General features: G+C 48.1%; 4 protein-coding genes and 21 non-coding genes across 25 annotated transcripts, besides 1 other annotated feature; all 25 read right to left on the bottom strand.

The window, feature by feature from the left end:
* Positions 1-101: 101 nt before the first annotated feature.
* Positions 102-3,746, bottom strand: Tb09.211.3610 (ubiquitin-activating enzyme E1, putative; the record flags this gene model as incomplete). Its single annotated transcript, XM_822409.1, has 1 exon — positions 102-3,746. The coding sequence occupies one exon, from the start codon at positions 3,744-3,746 to the stop codon at positions 102-104; it is 3,645 nt and encodes a 1,214-aa protein (XP_827502.1).
* Positions 3,747-3,822: 76 nt separating this feature from the next.
* Positions 3,823-3,844: a sequence feature (AT_rich).
* Positions 3,845-4,296: 452 nt separating this feature from the next.
* Tb09_snoRNA_0127 lies at positions 4,297-4,384 on the bottom strand. The gene has a single exon (XR_002989801.1). It is a non-coding gene; the product is annotated as an uncharacterized ncRNA (small nucleolar RNA).
* Positions 4,385-4,481: 97 nt separating this feature from the next.
* On the bottom strand, positions 4,482-4,590 carry Tb09_snoRNA_0126. Its single transcript, XR_002989800.1, has one exon. It is a non-coding gene; the product is annotated as an uncharacterized ncRNA (small nucleolar RNA).
* A 53-nt stretch (positions 4,591-4,643) lies between these two features.
* On the bottom strand, positions 4,644-4,714 carry Tb09_snoRNA_0125. Its single transcript, XR_002989799.1, has one exon. It is a non-coding gene; the product is annotated as an uncharacterized ncRNA (small nucleolar RNA).
* A 101-nt stretch (positions 4,715-4,815) lies between these two features.
* Tb09_snoRNA_0124 lies at positions 4,816-4,890 on the bottom strand. The gene has a single exon (XR_002989798.1). It is a non-coding gene; the product is annotated as an uncharacterized ncRNA (small nucleolar RNA).
* Positions 4,891-4,932: 42 nt separating this feature from the next.
* On the bottom strand, positions 4,933-4,998 carry Tb09_snoRNA_0123. Its single transcript, XR_002989797.1, has one exon. It is a non-coding gene; the product is annotated as an uncharacterized ncRNA (small nucleolar RNA).
* Positions 4,999-5,834: 836 nt separating this feature from the next.
* Positions 5,835-7,373, bottom strand: Tb09.211.3590 (glycerol kinase glycosomal; the record flags this gene model as incomplete). Its single annotated transcript, XM_822408.1, has 1 exon — positions 5,835-7,373. One exon carries the CDS (start codon positions 7,371-7,373, stop codon positions 5,835-5,837), a length of 1,539 nt encoding a protein of 512 aa, XP_827501.1.
* Tb09_snoRNA_0122 lies at positions 7,373-7,428 on the bottom strand. Its single transcript, XR_002989796.1, has one exon. It is a non-coding gene; the product is annotated as an uncharacterized ncRNA (small nucleolar RNA).
* A 448-nt stretch (positions 7,429-7,876) lies between these two features.
* On the bottom strand, positions 7,877-7,964 carry Tb09_snoRNA_0121. Its single transcript, XR_002989795.1, has one exon. It is a non-coding gene; the product is annotated as an uncharacterized ncRNA (small nucleolar RNA).
* A 97-nt stretch (positions 7,965-8,061) lies between these two features.
* On the bottom strand, positions 8,062-8,170 carry Tb09_snoRNA_0120. Its single transcript, XR_002989794.1, has one exon. It is a non-coding gene; the product is annotated as an uncharacterized ncRNA (small nucleolar RNA).
* Positions 8,171-8,223: 53 nt separating this feature from the next.
* On the bottom strand, positions 8,224-8,294 carry Tb09_snoRNA_0119. The gene has a single exon (XR_002989793.1). It is a non-coding gene; the product is annotated as an uncharacterized ncRNA (small nucleolar RNA).
* Positions 8,295-8,395: 101 nt separating this feature from the next.
* Tb09_snoRNA_0118 lies at positions 8,396-8,470 on the bottom strand. Its single transcript, XR_002989792.1, has one exon. It is a non-coding gene; the product is annotated as an uncharacterized ncRNA (small nucleolar RNA).
* A 42-nt stretch (positions 8,471-8,512) lies between these two features.
* Tb09_snoRNA_0117 lies at positions 8,513-8,578 on the bottom strand. Its single transcript, XR_002989791.1, has one exon. It is a non-coding gene; the product is annotated as an uncharacterized ncRNA (small nucleolar RNA).
* An 835-nt stretch (positions 8,579-9,413) lies between these two features.
* Tb09.211.3570 (glycerol kinase glycosomal) lies at positions 9,414-10,952 on the bottom strand (the record flags this gene model as incomplete). The annotated part of the gene is made up of 1 exon (XM_822407.1): positions 9,414-10,952. The coding sequence occupies one exon, from the start codon at positions 10,950-10,952 to the stop codon at positions 9,414-9,416; it is 1,539 nt and encodes a 512-aa protein (XP_827500.1).
* Positions 10,952-11,007, bottom strand: Tb09_snoRNA_0116. The gene has a single exon (XR_002989790.1). It is a non-coding gene; the product is annotated as an uncharacterized ncRNA (small nucleolar RNA).
* A 448-nt stretch (positions 11,008-11,455) lies between these two features.
* On the bottom strand, positions 11,456-11,543 carry Tb09_snoRNA_0115. The gene has a single exon (XR_002989789.1). It is a non-coding gene; the product is annotated as an uncharacterized ncRNA (small nucleolar RNA).
* Positions 11,544-11,640: 97 nt separating this feature from the next.
* On the bottom strand, positions 11,641-11,749 carry Tb09_snoRNA_0114. The gene has a single exon (XR_002989788.1). It is a non-coding gene; the product is annotated as an uncharacterized ncRNA (small nucleolar RNA).
* A 53-nt stretch (positions 11,750-11,802) lies between these two features.
* Tb09_snoRNA_0113 lies at positions 11,803-11,873 on the bottom strand. The gene has a single exon (XR_002989787.1). It is a non-coding gene; the product is annotated as an uncharacterized ncRNA (small nucleolar RNA).
* Positions 11,874-11,974: 101 nt separating this feature from the next.
* Positions 11,975-12,049, bottom strand: Tb09_snoRNA_0112. The gene has a single exon (XR_002989786.1). It is a non-coding gene; the product is annotated as an uncharacterized ncRNA (small nucleolar RNA).
* Positions 12,050-12,091: 42 nt separating this feature from the next.
* On the bottom strand, positions 12,092-12,157 carry Tb09_snoRNA_0111. The gene has a single exon (XR_002989785.1). It is a non-coding gene; the product is annotated as an uncharacterized ncRNA (small nucleolar RNA).
* An 831-nt stretch (positions 12,158-12,988) lies between these two features.
* On the bottom strand, positions 12,989-14,527 carry Tb09.211.3560 (glycerol kinase glycosomal; the record flags this gene model as incomplete). The annotated part of the gene is made up of 1 exon (XM_822406.1): positions 12,989-14,527. One exon carries the CDS (start codon positions 14,525-14,527, stop codon positions 12,989-12,991), a length of 1,539 nt encoding a protein of 512 aa, XP_827499.1.
* Positions 14,527-14,582, bottom strand: Tb09_snoRNA_0110. The gene has a single exon (XR_002989784.1). It is a non-coding gene; the product is annotated as an uncharacterized ncRNA (small nucleolar RNA).
* A 448-nt stretch (positions 14,583-15,030) lies between these two features.
* Tb09_snoRNA_0109 lies at positions 15,031-15,118 on the bottom strand. The gene has a single exon (XR_002989783.1). It is a non-coding gene; the product is annotated as an uncharacterized ncRNA (small nucleolar RNA).
* A 97-nt stretch (positions 15,119-15,215) lies between these two features.
* Positions 15,216-15,324, bottom strand: Tb09_snoRNA_0108. The gene has a single exon (XR_002989782.1). It is a non-coding gene; the product is annotated as an uncharacterized ncRNA (small nucleolar RNA).
* A 51-nt stretch (positions 15,325-15,375) lies between these two features.
* Positions 15,376-15,448, bottom strand: Tb09_snoRNA_0107. Its single transcript, XR_002989781.1, has one exon. It is a non-coding gene; the product is annotated as an uncharacterized ncRNA (small nucleolar RNA).
* Positions 15,449-15,461: the final 13 nt, after the last annotated feature.

Here is a 15,461-nt window from a genome sequence, read left to right as displayed (position 1 = left end):
TTCCATTTTCCACATCATAATTTCTCTCTTCTTTCCCTTGTAACTGCGTTTCCTCCTTCACCCAAGTGCCTTCTCCGCTTTCCGCCATTCAATATGAAGCTTTATTGTTGGATGCGCAAAAGTATTGTAGCGGTTTCAACATCAACCTCATCGACATTGGCATCGTCATCATCAATAGACACAGTAACGGATAAGTCGTGAAAATGTGTGCGATTCTCCCAGAAGGGTCGCGGGAGTTTCCCACCCGCTTCAGAGAGTTTTTGCTTCTCGATGATGTCCATCAAAGAGCAGTTGGTGTTAGCGTGCTTTGGCAGTCCATTCCACAAACTTCCTTTACCGACACCAATTGCGCTTACCTCACAGCCCGCATTCATCCCAGTTGGGAGGAGGGTATTAAGTTTCTTTTCAAGTTCTGTAGCAAACTGTTGAACGGTAGTCGCCTTCGTAATGGGCACTTCAATCATGTCATACTTGGTGTATCCTTCAGGGAGACAAATAACCTTCTTCTTGTACGTGTAGTCTTGCTCAGGTAAGTAGGTTTTATCAACACGGGTACGATGTTTAAGTGGGGCATCACGCTCAAACAAAACGTAGTTATTTGTACCAATATCAAGCATGCCATTGCGGAGGCAGGAGACATCGTTGCTCAACAAAGCCTTGAAGTACTCGATGAGGGCAAGTCCAGTGACTGCAGCCGTTGTGGTTGCGATGGCGGGTATAATTTTTCCAGCTACAAGCTTCACCTTGAATCGGTCTTGCGTAGGGATGTCATAGTTGCGGGCTCGGAGGTTGCTCGTTGCGGCAACGAAGTCAATGTGAAAGTTATCATCATCATCTTTTTCGAAGTCCAATGGTACGGTATTCATGTTATGACACTTCTGAGCCAATGCCACAACACTACTCAGGAGGTTATTCAGAGTTTGCTCCTTTGTCGTTTCGTCTTTGGAAACCTCTTGCTTTTCCATAGATTGAAGAAGGTCGTCATCAAGTCCCTCAACAGAGCCAGGTTTGTATTCTGGTACCGTGCAGTTTTTCATAACGCCATTAAGCCAATCCAGCGTGCGATATTGCTGCATCCAGCGCTTTTTGGGGTCATTCAGCCGAGGCTCATGCTTTTGAGGATGAATACCGTACATGCATGCAAACAGGTTTGCAGCAGAAATGAGAAACTCCACAACGTCAGGGTCAGATGACAGGGCTTTTATGTTGACCTCGAGTGGGGTTGGGTACTTGCGGTGTCCAGACCAAAACTTTTCACCATTTTTCTTCTTGGCATCCTTCGGGAAAGAACGCTGTAGGTCAAGAATGCGGTCACGGAAGAGATGAAACATTGTCTCCCACGCACACTGCACGCATTTTTCCATGGAAACGCCCGCAGATAGAGTTGTTACCGTTTTCTGTATGCCTTGAAGAATGCCAAGGTTTTTCTCAACCAAACTGAGTCGTTCACCTGCGCTCTGAGCATTGTTTACCTCATTCTTTATGCGTTCAGTGAACGCTGCTGGGTTTTCCAACAGTTGTCTCACTGTTTGCATTGGGGAAACAAAAAGGTCATCGAACTGCGCCCGCGCCCATTCAGTGCAGTGGTCGGAGGTGTACGGGAAATTGCGCAACGTGCACATGGGAATACCACCGGTTGTATCCGCGGCACCACCATCTGAGTACGACGTGGTTTTACCAGGAACAACGATATCAACGTTTCCGCCAGTTCCCATCGTTCCTGCTTCCACAAGGATTTTGTGGAAGTTCACGCACTTCTGGTCAACATAGAGTCGAGTTTCCATGTTGTCAAGAGCGTTAACGACCGCGTCCAACCCATTCCAGAACACATCATGGTAAATATGTTCCGTGTTGCTTCCCACGTAATCCTGCCGGGCATCAGCTTTCACATCCTTGTTTATACTCTTCATTCGCGACACAGCCACGGCTGATTTCGGTTGGCCGACGTTTTCCTCACGGAAAAGAAACTGGCGACTTAGGTTGGATACTTCGATCCGGTCGTTGTCTGTAACAACGAATGAGCCACGGGGGCCGCAGCTCATTCCACAAAGAGCAAAGTTCTTAATGTTCTCACATCCGAGAGCACCGCAGCCAACCATAAAAAGTTTCAGATTGTTTAATTTTTCAACAAACGTTTTTCCGAACAGTGATATCAGATGCTTGTAGCGATGGTCAACAACCTTATACTCTTGGGGAGATTTCGTGTAAGAAGCGTTGCTAGCGAGGATCGAAGAGTAGCCAACATGAAGCCACTGACAAATTGGTGTATATTTACCTGTAATCTTCACAATCTCTTGTGCAAGAACGGCTCCCCATACGGCGCAAAGAGGTTGAAGTTCTGCAGCAGACACAAGCGCCTGCGAGCAAACAAACCCCTCATCGAGAGTTTCAACGCAAAGAGGAGTTGGTGGTGGAGGTGGTGCAAGGCGAGAAGGAAATTCCTTGTTTTCGTGCTGCAAAAACATAGGGTGATCCACCTTCTCGAGCTTCGCATCGGCAGCTTTGTTCTCCTCGTTGACAGCTTTGGCGAGTGAAACTACTTCATTCGCCTCAGATAGATTATGAAGTTCGGGTAGCCGACCGTGTTTGTCAAAAAATCTCAATAATGCGGTAAAAGTCAGGTGAGATTGAGATTCCTCCGACCCATCCATCATGGAGCTAACAGGTACAAATTGACCCGGGCACGAAAGGGCTTCTGAGAGTGCCCGGAACTTCAATTGCTGGCTTTCCTTCATCTCGTGAAGGAAGCCCGCAGTTTCGTAAGCAGAATAACCTTGGCTTTCCAGTGAGGGATATATTCGCACGGTGTTTGGGGGATCACCAGTGCACACCACGCCCTTGAAAACATTACCATTAATACTTTCTCCATTTGCCTTACAAAGTCCCTTAACTTCACTAAACTTAACTTCCGTGTAATCACGGAAAGCTCCGGGTGTTTGACCCTCTGGTGTTTCGTAGCGCACGCGTGTGTACTCCACTCCACTCTTGTCGCGCTTTGTGAGAACCTCCACTATCAATTTTTGCAGCATTGGCCTTCCATCAGCATCCTTAACAGTGAAGTTGGGGGCATGATCAGCAAAAACGGAAGCAAGTGAACCACCCTGGAAAGCAAAAATAAATGATATAGCGGGTGTTCTCGTCCGACAAAACTGGTCCCACTTCAACAGTGTTTTCGAAGACCAATCCGCCGCTGCAGAAGTATATACAACACAGTTCACCTCACTGACTACAGCTTCATCAATAGCATCGACTGTCCGTACGCGTACATTCGGGTTTAGCTCCGCAACCAACCTCTTTGAAGCTTCCGCCCGAGTCAAACCAGCCTTTATTGTTGTTTCTGTGACGGCAAAGTTAACCCCCATATCCTTCAATTCAGCTTTCTTTGGATCACAAAGAGTAATAGTGTGTACGCCAGCAAGCGCAAGGTTTTTCGCAGTCTCTATACCGACTCCTCCGCACCCAACAACAAGAACCTTGAAAGATATTAGTTTTGCCATTGTCTCCAAACCATAAGTGCCAATCGTCCGACTCTGCTGATCAAGAAACTTGGAATCAATGGCTGAAGAAGCATCACTTGAATCGGCCGTAGCACCAGCCATCTTACTCATTTTGGTAAATCCGTTTATATTAACGTTTCTTGTAGTATCGGAGGAATAATGGGTTAACTCTGTTCGAAAAAGCTTATTACTAGTATGCGAACAAAATGCAGGACAATTGGAAAAGCGATCCCGTTGATGTTTTGGCATGCGAGGCTGAACCAAAAGAAAAGAGTTAAGAAGAAAAGTTAAAAAACGAAAATTAAAATACAAAAAAAATTACGCCAAAAATATTAAATAATAATAAACTTAGTGGCTAACTCTCCTACAGGTCGGCATTGCAGATTATGACGCGGACGTAGATATAAATGCAGTGAAAACACATGAAGACGAGGATTGCATTACCAGAGGTGTATGAGCGCAATAACATCAACGTGGGTGGCGATTAAGGGAGGCGAGCTTCACAAAATTACACCAATGTATGCCAATAAAACCAAATTACACCGATAAGCAACGACTCTAGCTTCGTCATACTAACCCAACGGACCATCAAATAGGTGAGCCACGACAGGTAGCGAACAAAGCATGGTAGCGGGTGAACATAACACATTCCACTTTTACGTTCATATGCTTAACCGAAACATTAGCCAAAATTCAACAATGACTCTAACACGCACCTCAAATCCAAATGTAGCGAGGTGATGGGGGAAAGAGAAAATAAACATCTTGTGAGAGATGAAGTGATTGAAAGATGGGAGAGTGATCATATTGCTTACGGCGTCGCGTTAGAATCCAACAGTCACGTACACACTCGTGTGTCCTGACGCATTATGGATGTAATCATAGTAGTGTACGTGTGTTTAGGGTATGTACGGTTGCAACAGGGAAATGAAGAGGGGGGATAGAGGTAAGTAAAGTAAGGAAGATGTGGCACCCGTACCAAAGTAGTCAGTGCCCTACAGCGTGTGCGGGCGGTTCCATGCACAATCACTTGTGCGTCACGGGGAGTTTCCGACTCAGTGTCGATATGGTGAATACATGGATCATCATGTGGCCACTACGTCACACAACATATGAATGAAACCACTGTTGAGTAACAGACGCCGCTTCTTGGCCCGGCAGAACGACCGTCGTAGAGATAGAGAGTATACACTCCACGTGGTAGCTGGCGGGCCTACACTCGCCAGGTTGCATACGTTTATATGTGTGATTGTGCTTCAACGCATGTACAAGAGAAGTTAATGAAAGGAAAGTCACACCCCATACACTGCCCACGCAGGCATCAGTAGCCCTGAAGGATATCGTTTCATGCTTCAACACTCAGTAGCGGAGCAGGGTTAATATCATCACGATCCCGCGTATACAGTAAAGCAAGCCGACGAGGTCCATCACATTAGTATCTCGGTCGCCTTCATTCCCCACAACACCACAAAGAGACGCATGAGGTACACAGGCAACCTTACAGACAAAATTGATTAGATATTATTATTTTCTTTAACGCTACTACAAGGTGGGAGATGGAGTTAGGGTATTGAGAAAAACTGTGACAGCAGCAGATATCTTAGTATCCCAGCCAAGATTAGCACAGGAAGATCTCAAGGAAGTGAAAGTGATGGAGGATCACACTTCACCACAAAGTGAATGCATTCTTCTTTTCCACTCCTCCAATTCAGCCAAATCATGGCCCGTTGGTGTTATTGTTATTATTTCGGCACACATTAAAAAAGAGAGAAAAAGGAAAAATAAAAAAAAATCAATATTCGTTTTGAGTGTTACTTATTGCCGTTGCATTCCTTTTCACGGCATCCGCGTGTGCGAAACCGCGCCAAGTATAAACCCCACAGCAAATACAGTTGGTGCCATCCCCCGTGTCAAACCTAGATGGAATGAACCAAGTCAAAAATCCGACTCCCTACAAACAGAAACCGCAGCCACTTCTGATGCTTCAAGGACACGAAACAGAAGTGATATTCCACGAGGTCATATGACCGGAACGTGGTTGATATAGAAGGCAACCGTACTTAGTGGTGTGTGTGTGTGTGGGGGGGGGGCGAAAACAACAAAACATAGGGATATCAACAAAGAAGGAGCAATAGTGACCAAATCCGAAGGAAACAATAAAAAAGTGTTGAACAAAAAGGGAAAATATTGGAATGGGAAAACATAACAAAACGTGGTAGGTCCCAAGATAATCCTCTTAAAAACAAACAGAATCTTCGAGATGATTTAGAAAAAAGATATACCGTTCAGCCTGTTAGTCCATTACGCAAATCACAAAGCACACATAACCTCAGAATACTACAACTTTGCCCACTTCGTCCTCTTGAGCGCCTCGCGCCACTCTGCGATCATTGCCTCACGCTCCATGGCAGAGCCGCTGGGGCTGACAGTCTTCCACGAATTCTCGCGTCGCGACACAGCCTTAACTTCTTCCAATGAAGTCCATACACCAGCCGCAAGTCCTGCACACAGTGCCGCACCGAGTGCAGTTGTCTCATGCATTGATGGCACTAAGATGTCCACGCCCAACAAACTTGCTTGAATCTCCATGAGCAGACCGTTCTTAGACAACCCACCATCAACACGGAGGGAGCTCAGGTTAAGCCCAGCGTCACGTTTCATCGAACCAACAACATCGTTCAACTGGAGAGCAATGGCCTGCAGCGCAGCGCGGATGACGTGCGCGCGAGTCGTCTTGAGTGTCATGCCCACGATGGTACCACGGGCCGATGGATCCCAATAGGGCGCCAACAGTCCAGAGAAGGCGGGCACAAAGACAATACCTTGCGTCCCGGGGACACTGCGGGCCAACTTCTCACACTCTGTGATATGACTGAAGAGGTTCATGTTCCTTCTCATCCACTCCACCGTAGCACCAGCGCACGCGATCGCGCCTTCCAGTGCATAGTAGCATGGTCCATCGCGGCCCACCTGGAAGCCCACTGTCGAAAGTAAACCGTGCTTCGAGAAACGGGCCTCCTCTCCCACGTTCATCAACAGGAAGCAGCCGGTGCCGTATGTGTTCTTGGCCTCACCCTTCTCGAAGCACATATTTCCGAAAAGCGCAGACTGCTGATCACCAATACTGCCCATAATAGGCGTCCTCTCGTTGAGGGCAGCTGCAACACCGCATTCGTCCGTCTCCACATATCCGAAGAGTTCACTGTTACTGCGAATCTCGGGGAGCGTTTCCATCGGGATCTTCAGTTTCTCGCACAATTCAGGAGACCATTTCCGCGTGCGCAAATCCATAAGGAAGGTGCGTGACGCGTTCGTCACGTCTGTCACAAACGCCTTGCCACCACTCAGCTTGTACATGAGCCATGTGTCGATCGTGCCGAAGCAAAGCGTCCCACGACGGCATGCGTCAGCAACAGCTGGAACATTCTCGAGCATCCACCGCATTTTGAACGCAGCGAAATACGTGCTTACAGGCAAGCCAGTAATTTTGGATGCGAACATGGAATCCCCACCACCGAGCTCCGCAGTCACCTTCTTGGTGATGTCGTACGTGCGCAGGTCATTCCAAACAGGGGCGTAGCACAGCGGTTCCTTGGTAACGCGATCCCACGCCACCGTTGTCTCACGTTGGTTCGTGATACCAATCGCCTCAATCTTGCGGAAAAAGGCGTCCTTTTGCCTCAGCTTTGCGATGGCAACGGACATGCACTTGCATGCGGAGCGGAAAATCTCCATCGGGTCATGCTCCAACCAGCCGGGGTGGGGTGTGTGCTGGGTATGGGGAACCTGGTGCACCGAGACGGGGCGCTGCCGCTCATCGAAGATGATGAAGCGGGTGCTGGTTGTTCCCTGGTCAATGGATCCGACGTACTTCATTTTCTCGTTTACGGATAGTTTTGTCTTTCTTGAAACAATAATAATAATAAACTTAGTGGCTAACTCTCCTACAGGTCGGCATTGCAGATTATGACGCGGACGTAGATATAAATGCAGTGAAAACACATGAAGACGAGGATTGCATTACCAGAGGTGTATGAGCGCAATAACATCAACGTGGGTGGCGATTAAGGGAGGCGAGCTTCACAAAATTACACCAATGTATGCCAATAAAACCAAATTACACCGATAAGCAACGACTCTAGCTTCGTCATACTAACCCAACGGACCATCAAATAGGTGAGCCACGACAGGTAGCGAACAAAGCATGGTAGCGGGTGAACATAACACATTCCACTTTTACGTTCATATGCTTAACCGAAACATTAGCCAAAATTCAACAATGACTCTAACACGCACCTCAAATCCAAATGTAGCGAGGTGATGGGGGAAAGAGAAAATAAACATCTTGTGAGAGATGAAGTGATTGAAAGATGGGAGAGTGATCATATTGCTTACGGCGTCGCGTTAGAATCCAACAGTCACGTACACACTCGTGTGTCCTGACGCATTATGGATGTAATCATAGTAGCGTACGTGTGTTTAGGGTATGTACGGTTGCAACAGGGAAATGAAGAGGGGGGATAGAGGTAAGTAAAGTAAGGAAGATGTGGCACCCGTACCAAAGTAGTCAGTGCCCTACAGCGTGTGCGGGCGGTTCCATGCACAATCACTTGTGCGTCACGGGGAGTTTCCGACTCAGTGTCGATATGGTGAATACATGGATCATCATGTGGCCACTACGTCACACAACATATGAATGAAACCACTGTTGAGTAACAGACGCCGCTTCTTGGCCCGGTAGAACGACCGTCGTAGAGATAGAGAGTATACACTCCACGTGGTAGCTGGCGGGCCTACACTCGCCAGGTTGCATACGTTTATATGTGTGATTGTGCTTCAACGCATGTACAAGAGAAGTTAATGAAAGGAAAGTCACACCCCATACACTGCCCACGCAGGCATCAGTAGCCCTGAAGGATATCGTTTCATGCTTCAACACTCAGTAGCGGAGCAGGGTTAATATCATCACGATCCTGCGTATACAGTAAAGCAAGCCGACGAGGTCCATCACATTAGTATCTCGGTCGCCTTCATTCCCCACAACACCACAAAGAGACGCATGAGGTACACAGGCAACCTTACAGACAAAATTGATTAGATATTATTATTTTCTTTAACGCTACTACAAGGTGGGAGATGGAGTTAGGGTATTGAGAAAAACTGTGACAGCAGCAGATATCTTAGTATCCCAGCCAAGATTAGCACAGGAAGATCTCAAGGAAGTGAAAGTGATGGAGGATCACACTTCACCACAAAGTGAATGCATTCTTCTTTTCCACTCCTCCAATTCAGCCAAATCATGGCCCGTTGGTGTTATTGTTATTATTTCGGCACACATTAAAAAAGAGAGAAAAAGGAAAAATAAAAAAAAATCAATATTCGTTTTGAGTGTTACTTATTGCCGTGGCATTCCTTTTCACGGCATCCGCGTGTGCGAAACCGCGCCAAGTATAAACCCCACAGCAAATACAGTTGGTGCCATCCCCCGTGTCAAACCTAGACGGAATGAACCAAGTCAAAAATCCGACTCCCTACAAACAGAAACCGCAGCCACTTCTGATGCTTCAAGGACACGAAACAGAAGTGATATTCCACGAGGTCATATGACCGGAACGTGGTTGATATAGAAGGCAACCGTACTTAGTGGTGTGTGTGTGTGGGGGGGGGGGCGAAAACAACAAAACATAGGGATATCAACAAAGAAGGAGCAATAGTGACCAAATCCGAAGGAAACAATAAAAAAGTGTTGAACAAAAAGGGAAAATATTGGAATGGGAAAACATAACAAAACGTGGTAGGTCCCAAGATAATCCTCTTAAAAACAAACAGAATCTTCGAGATGATTTAGAAAAAAGATATACCGTTCAGCCTGTTAGTCCATTACGCAAATCACAAAGCACACATAACCTCAGAATACTACAACTTTGCCCACTTCGTCCTCTTGAGCGCCTCGCGCCACTCTGCGATCATTGCCTCACGCTCCATGGCAGAGCCGCTGGGGCTGACAGTCTTCCACGAATTCTCGCGTCGCGACACAGCCTTAACTTCTTCCAATGAAGTCCATACACCAGCCGCAAGTCCTGCACACAGTGCCGCACCGAGTGCAGTTGTCTCATGCATTGATGGCACTAAGATGTCCACGCCCAACAAACTTGCTTGAATCTCCATGAGCAGACCGTTCTTAGACAACCCACCATCAACACGGAGGGAGCTCAGGTTAAGCCCAGCGTCACGTTTCATCGAACCAACAACATCGTTCAACTGGAGAGCAATGGCCTGCAGCGCAGCGCGGATGACGTGCGCGCGAGTCGTCTTGAGTGTCATGCCCACGATGGTACCACGGGCCGATGGATCCCAATAGGGCGCCAACAGTCCAGAGAAGGCGGGCACAAAGACAATACCTTGCGTCCCGGGGACACTGCGGGCCAACTTCTCACACTCTGTGATATGACTGAAGAGGTTCATGTTCCTTCTCATCCACTCCACCGTAGCACCAGCGCACGCGATCGCGCCTTCCAGTGCATAGTAGCATGGTCCATCGCGGCCCACCTGGAAGCCCACTGTCGAAAGTAAACCGTGCTTCGAGAAACGGGCCTCCTCTCCCACGTTCATCAACAGGAAGCAGCCGGTGCCGTATGTGTTCTTGGCCTCACCCTTCTCGAAGCACATATTTCCGAAAAGCGCAGACTGCTGATCACCAATACTGCCCATAATAGGCGTCCTCTCGTTGAGGGCAGCTGCAACACCGCATTCGTCCGTCTCCACATATCCGAAGAGTTCACTGTTACTGCGAATCTCGGGGAGCGTTTCCATCGGGATCTTCAGATTCTCGCACAATTCAGGAGACCATTTCCGCGTGCGCAAATCCATAAGGAAGGTGCGTGACGCGTTCGTCACGTCTGTCACAAACGCCTTGCCACCACTCAGCTTGTACATGAGCCATGTGTCGATCGTGCCGAAGCAAAGCGTCCCACGACGGCATGCGTCAGCAACAGCTGGAACATTCTCGAGCATCCACCGCATTTTGAACGCAGCGAAATACGTGCTTACAGGCAAGCCAGTAATTTTGGATGCGAACATGGAATCCCCACCACCGAGCTCCGCAGTCACCTTCTTGGTGATGTCGTACGTGCGCAGGTCATTCCAAACAGGGGCGTAGCACAGCGGTTCCTTGGTAACGCGATCCCACGCCACCGTTGTCTCACGTTGGTTCGTGATACCAATCGCCTCAATCTTGCGGAAAAAGGCGTCCTTTTGCCTCAGCTTTGCGATGGCAACGGACATGCACTTGCATGCGGAGCGGAAAATCTCCATCGGGTCATGCTCCAACCAGCCGGGGTGGGGTGTGTGCTGGGTATGGGGAACCTGGTGCACCGAGACGGGGCGCTGCCGCTCATCGAAGATGATGAAGCGGGTGCTGGTTGTTCCCTGGTCAATGGATCCGACGTACTTCATTTTCTCGTTTACGGATAGTTTTGTCTTTCTTGAAACAATAATAATAATAAACTTAGTGGCTAACTCTCCTACAGGTCGGCATTGCAGATTATGACGCGGACGTAGATATAAATGCAGTGAAAACACATGAAGACGAGGATTGCATTACCAGAGGTGTATGAGCGCAATAACATCAACGTGGGTGGCGATTAAGGGAGGCGAGCTTCACAAAATTACACCAATGTATGCCAATAAAACCAAATTACACCGATAAGCAACGACTCTAGCTTCGTCATACTAACCCAACGGACCATCAAATAGGTGAGCCACGACAGGTAGCGAACAAAGCATGGTAGCGGGTGAACATAACACATTCCACTTTTACGTTCATATGCTTAACCGAAACATTAGCCAAAATTCAACAATGACTCTAACACGCACCTCAAATCCAAATGTAGCGAGATGATGGGGGAAAGTGAAAATAAACATCTTGTGAGAGATGAAGTGATTGAAAGATGGGAGAGTGATCATATTGCTTACGGCGTCGCGTTAGAATCCAACAGTCACGTACACACTCGTGTGTCCTGACGCATTATGGATGTAATCATAGTAGCGTACGTGTGTTTAGGGTATGTACGGTTGCAACAGGGAAATGAAGAGGGGGGATAGAGGTAAGTAAAGTAAGGAAGATGTGGCACCCGTACCAAAGTAGTCAGTGCCCTACAGCGTGTGCGGGCGGTTCCATGCACAATCACTTGTGCGTCACGGGGAGTTTCCGACTCAGTGTCGATATGGTGAATACATGGATCATCATGTGGCCACTACGTCACACAACATATGAATGAAACCACTGTTGAGTAACAGACGCCGCTTCTTGGCCCGGTAGAACGACCGTCGTAGAGATAGAGAGTATACACTCCACGTGGTAGCTGGCGGGCCTACACTCGCCAGGTTGCATACGTTTATATGTGCGATTGTGCTTCAACGCATGTACAAGAGAAGTTAATGAAAGGAAAGTCACACCCCATACACTGCCCACGCAGGCATCAGTAGCCCTGAAGGATATCGTTTCATGCTTCAACACTCAGTAGCGGAGCAGGGTTAATATCATCACGATCCCGCGTATACAGTAAAGCAAGCCGACGAGGTCCATCACATTAGTATCTCGGTCGCCTTCATTCCCCACAACACCACAAAGAGACGCATGAGGTACACAGGCAACCTTACAGACAAAATTGATTAGATATTATTATTTTCTTTAACGCTACTACAAGGTGGGAGATGGAGTTAGGGTATTGAGAAAAACTGTGACAGCAGCAGATATCTTAGTATCCCAGCCAAGATTAGCACAGGAAGATCTCAAGGAAGTGAAAGTGATGGAGGATCACACTTCACCACAAAGTGAATGCATTCTTCTTTTCCACTCCTCCAATTCAGCCAAATCATGGCCCGTTGGTGTTATTGTTATTATTTCGGCACACATTAAAAAAGAGAGAAAAAGGAAAAATAAAAAAAATCAATATTCGTTTTGAGTGTTACTTATTGCCGTGGCATTCCTTTTCACGGCATCCGCGTGTGCGAAACCGCGCCAAGTATAAACCCCACAGCAAATACAGTTGGTGCCATCCCCCGTGTCAAACCTAGATGGAATGAACCAAGTCAAAAATCCGACTCCCTACAAACAGAAACCGCAGCCACTTCTGATGCTTCAAGGACACGAAACAGAAGTGATATTCCACGAGGTCATATGACCGGAACGTGGTTGATATAGAAGGCAACCGTACTTAGTGGTGTGTGTGAGGGGGGGGGGCGAAAACAACAAAACATAGGGATATCAACAAAGAAGGAGCAATAGTGACCAAATCCGAAGGAAACAATAAAAAAGTGTTGAACAAAAAGGGAAAATATTGGAATGGGAAAACATAACAAAACGTGGTAGGTCCCAAGATAATCCTCTTAAAAACAAACAGAATCTTCGAGATGATTTAGAAAAAAGATATACCGTTCAGCCTGTTAGTCCATTACGCAAATCACAAAGCACACATAACCTCAGAATACTACAACTTTGCCCACTTCGTCCTCTTGAGCGCCTCGCGCCACTCTGCGATCATTGCCTCACGCTCCATGGCAGAGCCGCTGGGGCTGACAGTCTTCCACGAATTCTCGCGTCGCGACACAGCCTTAACTTCTTCCAATGAAGTCCATACACCAGCCGCAAGTCCTGCACACAGTGCCGCACCGAGTGCAGTTGTCTCATGCATTGATGGCACTAAGATGTCCACGCCCAACAAACTTGCTTGAATCTCCATGAGCAGACCGTTCTTAGACAACCCACCATCAACACGGAGGGAGCTCAGGTTAAGCCCAGCGTCACGTTTCATCGAACCAACAACATCGTTCAACTGGAGAGCAATGGCCTGCAGCGCAGCGCGGATGACGTGCGCGCGAGTCGTCTTGAGTGTCATGCCCACGATGGTACCACGGGCCGATGGATCCCAATAGGGCGCCAACAGTCCAGAGAAGGCGGGCACAAAGACAATACCTTGCGTCCCGGGGACACTGCGGGCCAACTTCTCACACTCTGTGATATGACTGAAGAGGTTCATGTTCCTTCTCATCCACTCCACCGTAGCACCAGCGCACGCGATCGCGCCTTCCAGTGCATAGTAGCATGGTCCATCGCGGCCCACCTGGAAGCCCACTGTCGAAAGTAAACCGTGCTTCGAGAAACGGGCCTCCTCTCCCACGTTCATCAACAGGAAGCAGCCGGTGCCGTATGTGTTCTTGGCCTCACCCTTCTCGAAGCACATATTTCCGAAAAGCGCGGACTGCTGATCACCAATACTGCCCATAATAGGCGTCCTCTCGTTGAGGGCAGCTGCAACACCGCATTCGTCCGTCTCCACATATCCGAAGAGTTCACTGTTACTGCGAATCTCGGGGAGCGTTTCCATCGGGATCTTCAGTTTCTCGCACAATTCAGGAGACCATTTCCGCGTGCGCAAATCCATAAGGAAGGTGCGTGACGCGTTCGTCACGTCTGTCACAAACGCCTTGCCACCACTCAGCTTGTACATGAGCCATGTGTCGATCGTGCCGAAGCAAAGCGTCCCACGACGGCATGCGTCAGCAACAGCTGGAACATTCTCGAGCATCCACCGCATTTTGAACGCAGCGAAATACGTGCTTACAGGCAAGCCAGTAATTTTGGATGCGAACATGGAATCCCCACCACCGAGCTCCGCAGTCACCTTCTTGGTGATGTCGTACGTGCGCAGGTCATTCCAAACAGGGGCGTAGCACAGCGGTTCCTTGGTAACGCGATCCCACGCCACCGTTGTCTCACGTTGGTTCGTGATACCAATCGCCTCAATCTTGCGGAAAAAGGCGTCCTTTTGCCTCAGCTTTGCGATGGCAACGGACATGCACTTGCATGCGGAGCGGAAAATCTCCATCGGGTCATGCTCCAACCAGCCGGGGTGGGGTGTGTGCTGGGTATGGGGAACCTGGTGCACCGAGACGGGGCGCTGCCGCTCATCGAAGATGATGAAGCGGGTGCTGGTTGTTCCCTGGTCAATGGATCCGACGTACTTCATTTTCTCGTTTACGGATAGTTTTGTCTTTCTTGAAACAATAATAATAATAAACTTAGTGGCTAACTCTCCTACAGGTCGGCATTGCAGATTATGACGCGGACGTAGATATAAATGCAGTGAAAACACATGAAGACGAGGATTGCATTACCAGAGGTGTATGAGCGCAATAACACCAACGTGGGTGGCGATTAAGGGAGGTGAGCTTCACAAAATTACACCAATGTATGCCAATAAAACCAAATTACACCGATAAGCAACGACTCTAGCTTCGTCATACTAACCCAACGGACCATCAAATAGGTGAGCCACGACAGGTAGCGAACAAAGCATGGTAGCGGGTGAACATAACACATTCCACTTTTACGTTCATATGCTTAACCGAAACATTAGCCAAAATTCAACAATGACTCTAACACGCACCTCAAATCCAAATGTAGCGAGATGATGGGGAAAAGTGAAAATAAACATCTTGTGAGAGATGAAGTGATTGAAAGATGGGAGAGTGATCATATTGCTTACGGCGTCGCGTTAGAATCCAACAGTCACGTACACACTCGTGTGTCCTGACGCATTATGGATGTAATCATAGTAGTGTACGTGTGTTTAGGGTATGTACGGTTGCAACAGGGAAATGAAGAGGGGGGATAGAGGTAAGTAAAGTAAGGAAGATGTGGCACCCGTACCAAAGTAGTCAGTGCCCTACAGCGTGTGCGGGCGGTTCCATGCACAATCACTTGTGCGTCACGGGGAGTTTCCGACTCAGTGTCGATATGGTGAATACATGGATCATCATGTGGCCACTACGTCACACAACATATGAATGAAACCACTGTTGAGTAACAGACGCCGTTTCTTGGCCCGGTAGAACGACCGTCGTAGAGATAGAGAGTATACACTCCACGTGGTAGCTGGCGGGCCTACACTCGCCAGGTTG

This window comes from Trypanosoma brucei, chromosome 9 (assembly GCF_000002445.2).
Source record: "Trypanosoma brucei brucei TREU927 chromosome 9, whole genome shotgun sequence".
NCBI lineage: Eukaryota > Euglenozoa > Kinetoplastea > Trypanosomatida > Trypanosomatidae > Trypanosoma > Trypanosoma brucei.
This window is presented reverse-complemented; position numbering and strand designations above follow the sequence as displayed.